Source organism: Salmo salar, chromosome 20 (assembly GCF_965601325.2).
Source record: "Salmo salar chromosome 20, fSalSal1, whole genome shotgun sequence".
In the NCBI taxonomy this organism is placed as follows: Eukaryota; Metazoa; Chordata; class Actinopteri; order Salmoniformes; family Salmonidae; genus Salmo; species Salmo salar.
In genome coordinates, this window is record NC_138310.1 from 12,196,164 (window position 1) to 12,202,157 (window position 5,994).

The 5,994-nt window shown below is 39.7% G+C and overlaps 1 gene segment (V, D, J or C); it reads left to right on the plus strand.

The window, feature by feature from the left end:
* The first annotated feature begins 4,657 nt into the window (after positions 1-4,657).
* On the plus strand, positions 4,658-5,112 carry LOC145862469 (T-cell receptor gamma chain V region DFL12-like). The segment is given in 2 exon segments: positions 4,658-4,667; positions 4,781-5,112. Coding segments are annotated over 2 exon segments (342 nt in total).
* The last annotated feature ends 882 nt before the right edge of the window (positions 5,113-5,994 follow it).

The following is a 5,994-nucleotide window of genomic DNA, read 5'->3' on the forward strand; positions in this document are numbered from 1 at the left end:
ATAGATTACATTCTACCTGCAGTCTGCTTTCATTACATTCCGTCATCTAGCAGACAGTCCCATCTAGAGTGACCCACAGGAGCAAGCAGGATCAAGCGTATGCCCAAGGGCACATCGACAGATCTCCCACCAAGTCAAATCACGTACTCAAACCATCAACCTCTCGGCCACCGGCCCAAACTCCCAACCACCAGGCCACCAACCATCCAACGTCATAGTCAACATAGCTACTAGAACAAACGTGTTAGTAAACCCACTACAATCACCCAGTACAGTGCGATTAACACATGCAGATGTTATTGTCGGTGTAGCGAAATGCTTTCAGTACTAGATTAGTTATCTGATCCTTTGATCTTTTGTTTGGGTGGACAACATTTCAGCTCATGCTGCAAGAGCTCTCATAGGTTGGAAGTCATCATAATTAATTACGATATAAGTCTATGGAAGGGGGTGAGAACCATGAGCCTGCTAGGTTTTGTACTGAAGTCAATATACCCCATAGGAGGACAGAAAACAGCTGTCCCTCCGACCACACCATGGTGCTATCCCAGGGAGTGCTGTTGAAGCAACTGTAGACCTTCATTGCAAAACAGTGTGTTTTAATGAGTTTTATGGTTACATTAATATATTTAGTATAGTTTTATCTAAACAGGATAACTTTAATGTTTTACTATTAACCTCTTACATCTAGACGTTCCGCTAGCGGAACACCTGCTCCAATATCCAATGATGGGCGTGGCGCGAAATACAAATTCCTCAAAAATACAAAAACTTCAATTTTTCAAACATATGACTATTTTACACCATTTTAAAGACAAGACTCTCCTTTATCTAACCACACTGTCCGATTTCAAAAAGGCTTTACAGCGAAAGCAAAACATTAGATTATGTCAGCAGAGTACCCAGCCAGAAATAATCAGACACCCATTTTTCAAGCTAGCATATAATGTCACAAAAAACAAAACCACAGCTAAATGCAGCACTAACTTTTGATGATCTTCATCAGATGACACGCCTAGGACATTATGTTATACAATACATGCATGTTTTGTTCAATCAAGTTCATATTTATATCAAAAAACAGCTTTTTACATTAGCATGTGACGTTCAGAACTAGCATTCCCACCGAACACTTCCGGTGAATTTACTAAATTACTCACGATAAACGTTCACAAAAAAACATAAATTATTTTAAGAATTATAGATACAGAACTCCTTTGTGCAATCGAGGTGTCCGATTTTAAAATAGCTTTTCGGTGAAAGCACATTTTGCAATATTCTGAGTAGATAGCCCAGCCATCACGGCTAGCTATTTTGACACCCACCAAGTTTAGCCCTGACCAAACTCCGATTTACTATTACAAAAGTTTGATTACCTTTGGTGTTCTTCGTCAGAATGCACTCCCAGGACTTCTACTTCAATAACAAATGTTGGTTTGGTTCAAAATAATCCATAGTTATATCCAAATAGCGGCGTTTTGTTCGTGCGTTCAAGACACTATCCAAGGGTGACGAAGGGTCACGCGCACGACGCATTTCGTGACAAAATATTTCTAAATATTCCATTACCGTACTTCGAAGCATGTCAAACGCTGTTTAAAATCAATTTTTATGCCATTTTTCTCGTAAAAAAGCGATAATATTCCGACCGGGAGTGGTGGTTTTCGTTCAAAGACGAAAGAATAAAAACATGGAGTCGACTCGTGCACGAGCCTCAGTCTCATAGTACTCTGACCAGCCACTATCCAAACGCGCTACTGTTTTTCAGCCAGAGCCTGCAAAGCCACGATTCAGCTTTTTGCCGCCTTCTGAGAGCCCATGGGAGCCGTAGGAAGTGTCACGTAACAGCAGAGATCCCCTGTATTGGATAGAGATAATCAAGAAGGCCAAGAAATGGTCAGACAGGGTACTTCCTGTACAGAATCTTCTCAGGTTCTGGCCTGCCAAATGAGTTCTGTTATACTCACAGACACCATTCAAACAGTTTTAGAAACTTTGGAGTGTTTTCTATCCAAAGCTAATAATTATATGCATATTCTAGTTTCTGGGCAGGAGTAATAATCAGATTAAATCGGGTACGTTTTTTATCCGGCCGTGAAAATACTGCCCCCTAGCCATAACAGGTTAACATTTTTCCGAAATTCACTGAGTAGGATGGTCCTCCCGTCTGAGGAGACTCAACTGGATAGTCAACTCCAAAATAGTCAATTCCTCGACTAGTCAACTCCAAAATCCTGGAGTTGTTTAAAGAAAAATAGCCTAGGCTGCGAAGCTGACAAAGGCTACTGATTAGTCTTGAATATTATGCTTAGTAGAGATTGTCAGACAGCTCTAAAGGCATTGCTAATCAATTATCCAGTTCATTAGGGTGCATGCACATACTCTGACATTGCAGCTGTAGCAAACATTTGCTCATTTTGGTCCGTTTTGTCCATAGGTGTGTTGTTCTTTACTCAGATCACCACGTCCTTACTTAAATGGTACAGAACATCAGTGATAGCAGATCATGTAGCCAAAGAACAACGGTCCCCATTCATAAGATATAGAATATATAGATAGCCATTGGTCTGTTATGTGAACCATTTTTCTATTCAACTTGATTTCTGAAACATGATTCATAGGCTTATGTTTTACCACCATCTTGTGGCAAAATACACAGGGGCGCAATGTTTATTTCCCTCACCAACTTCAAACATCAGCAATCTGAGCAGCTAACCAATCACTGCAGCTGTACATAGTCCATCTGTAAATAGCTCACCCAATCTACCTACCTCATCCCCATACTGTTTTTAATTTACTTTTCTGCTCTTTTGCACACCAGTATCTCTACATGCACATCATCTGCTCATTTATCACTCCAGTGTTAATCTGCTAAATTGTAATTATTCGCTCCTATGCCCTATTTATTGCCTACCTCCTCATGCCTTTTGCACACACTGTATATAGACTTTTTCTTTTTTTTCTACTGTGTCATTGACTTGTTTGTGTTATTGGCTTGTTTATTGTTTATTCCATGTGTAACTCTGTGTTGTTGTCTGTGTCACACTGCTTTGCTTTATCTTGGCCAGGTTGCAGTTGTAAATGAGTACTTGTTCTCAACTAGCCTACCTGGTTAAATAAAGGTGAAATAAAAAAAAATAAAAAAATGTCAGTATTAAAAGAGCAATATGGAATTGGTACGTAGAGGTCTACATCAAAAGTTAGGAGGACCTTGACAAGGATACAGCTAGAATGTGTCACTTAGCTGAGTAGTATTGATAAATCTGGTGCGAAGACTATAGTGGTTGAATTTAGACAGTGAATGGGTGTGTCCATAACATCAACTTTCTCCCTTCATTGAATACTTGGAGGCATTGGCTAATGGCCTTTTCACCATATTTCTTTCAAATCAGTGAAGGGAAGTGAACAAGTGCACATTTTGGGAGGAAGGAGAGATAATATAATTGGAACATTGACAACGACCACAGGAAGTGACATCAGATTGGAGGAACAGTTAGTGACAGTGTTTCACGTCACATCATCTCTGCTCCAACTAAACACAATTATCTTCAGGTTCAATAGAGGACATCTCAGAATCCTCAGAGAAATGTATCTTGGCTCTGTTGTCATTCTTTGCTCACTTTATTTAAGTACTGTACTGTACAAAAACCCTACAATTGTAACGGTCATCGTATATGCTGGACCAAGGCGCAGCGGGTTGAGCGCTCATTATAACTTTTATTTGAACACTTAACGAAACAAAACAAGAAACCGTACAAACGAACAGTATTGCAGGCCAACACAGCAGTGCAACAACAACTTCCGTCAAGGGACAGGTGAAAACAGGGCTACCTAAGTATGACTCCCAATCAGCAACAACGATGTACAGCTGTTCCTGATTGAGAGCCATACCAGACCAACACAAAGAAATACACAACATAGATAGAGCATTGAAATACAAAACATAGAACATAACCAAAAACACCAGAAATACTCTAAACAAACACCCCACTACATAAACACATATATCAACAAACCCCGAACCACATAAAACAAACACCCCCCTGCCACGTCCTGACCAAACTACAATAACAAATAACTGCTTTACTGGTCAGGACGTGACAACAATGCACCCTAGTCATGGAGCAACTGGAAATGACTGGCAGAAAATAGTGTCTCTGTCTGAATTTAAGTCTATGATTGATGCAAAGATTGTGGACACATGTAATTGCTTTATACTTTTGTCTAAGTGTGTTGTTGTTGTAAATTGTCATTGCAGTGTCATTGGCAGGGCAGAAATTGGGCCAGGAAATGTAATGGATTATGACAGAGGGAGAGGCTGTCTCCTTCAGCTGCAAAGACAATGATCAGTGTACAACGTATGTCTACTGGTACCAGAAGAAGGAGGGATAACCTTTTACCTTGATTCTTGAGCTGCAAAATAATCAAGCTGTGAATTTATGAAAAAGAAAGTGTTTTGCACCACAGGAAGTGACATTATCAGAGGAACTGTTTGAGACGACACACTCCAGCTGGTTTTTCACCTCTCATCTTCATAGTCAACTATATGATCCAAACCATACTTCAGTAAAGATCTGTTAAGTCAGTTTGATGTTCAATGTTATATAGAACAAGTAGCTTTTCATTTCCCCAATTCTAAAGCACATATTCATTGAACATGGACTGTGGTATAATAATATTCTCTCTTTTTCTGTGTAAGTTGTTCATCAAACCTGTATCCATATATTTGAATGGAGTAACTCTACTGTGAATTTTTTAGTGATCCATTTCTGTTTTACAGTGGCTGCTTCAGGACAGAGGCTGCAACAGGACCAGATATCAGAGACTAAGAGAGAGAAAGAGAGTGTCACCTTCAGCTGCAAAGTTACTGGTTCGTGTTCAGGTAACAAAGTCTACTGGTACCAGAAGAAAGAGGGTGAAGCCTTCACTTGGATTAATTTTGATGCCAATTCTGGCAGCAGTGATACCCCTCATCCTCAGAGACAAGATTTCTATATTTGGAGGGAGTCTGCGTCTCACCCCAGTGAGCTGAAGATCCAGTTTGTTAAAGTGTCCCATTCTGCCACCTATTACTGTGCCTGTAGGGTCTTAGGAACCCACAGTGAGAACTGATCCACATAGCCTGTACAAAAACTCTGTGGTTTTAATCAAGCTTTGAATTCATGAAAAAGGTTTCTATACCAGGAGTAAGTGACATAATAAGACGTTCGATTGAAGTGTCTTCTTCAAATCCAAAGTGAAATGCAATTATAAAAGGAATTATAAATACATAATAAGCAAGATGTCTTGCAAATGAGCAAACAGTGTCTAAATCGCATCTTCTTGCTGTGTCCTGTATACGTACATTGTGTGCAGAGGTTTGTGTGCTATCTGGGTATAACGGTCTGAATATCTTATTTACAGTTCAAGTCGGAAGTTTACATACACTTAGATTGGAGTCATTAAAACTCATTTTTCAACCACTCCCCAAATTTCTTGTTAACAAATGATGGTTTTGGCAAGTTGGTTAGGACATTTACTTTGTGCATGACACAAGTAACTTTTTCCAACAATTTTCCAACAATTGTTTACAGACAGATTATTTCACTTATAATTCACTGTATCACAATTCCAGTGGGTCAGAAGATTACATACACTAAGTTGACTGTGCCTTTAAACAGCTTGGAAAATTCCAGAACATTATGTCATGGCTTTAGAAGCTTCTGATAGGCTAATTGACCTCATTTGAGTCAGTTGAAGGTGTACCTGTGGATGTATTTCAAGGCCTACCTTCAAACTCAGTGCCTCTTTGCTTGACATCATGGGAAAATCATAATAAATCAGCCAAGACCTCAGAAACAAAATTGTAGACCTCCACAAGTCTGGTTCATCCTTGGGAGCAATTTCCAAATGCCTGAAGGTACCACGTTCATCTGTACAAACAATAGTATGCAAGTATAAACACCATGGGACGACGCAGCCGTCATACCACTCAGGAAAGAGACGCGTTCTGTC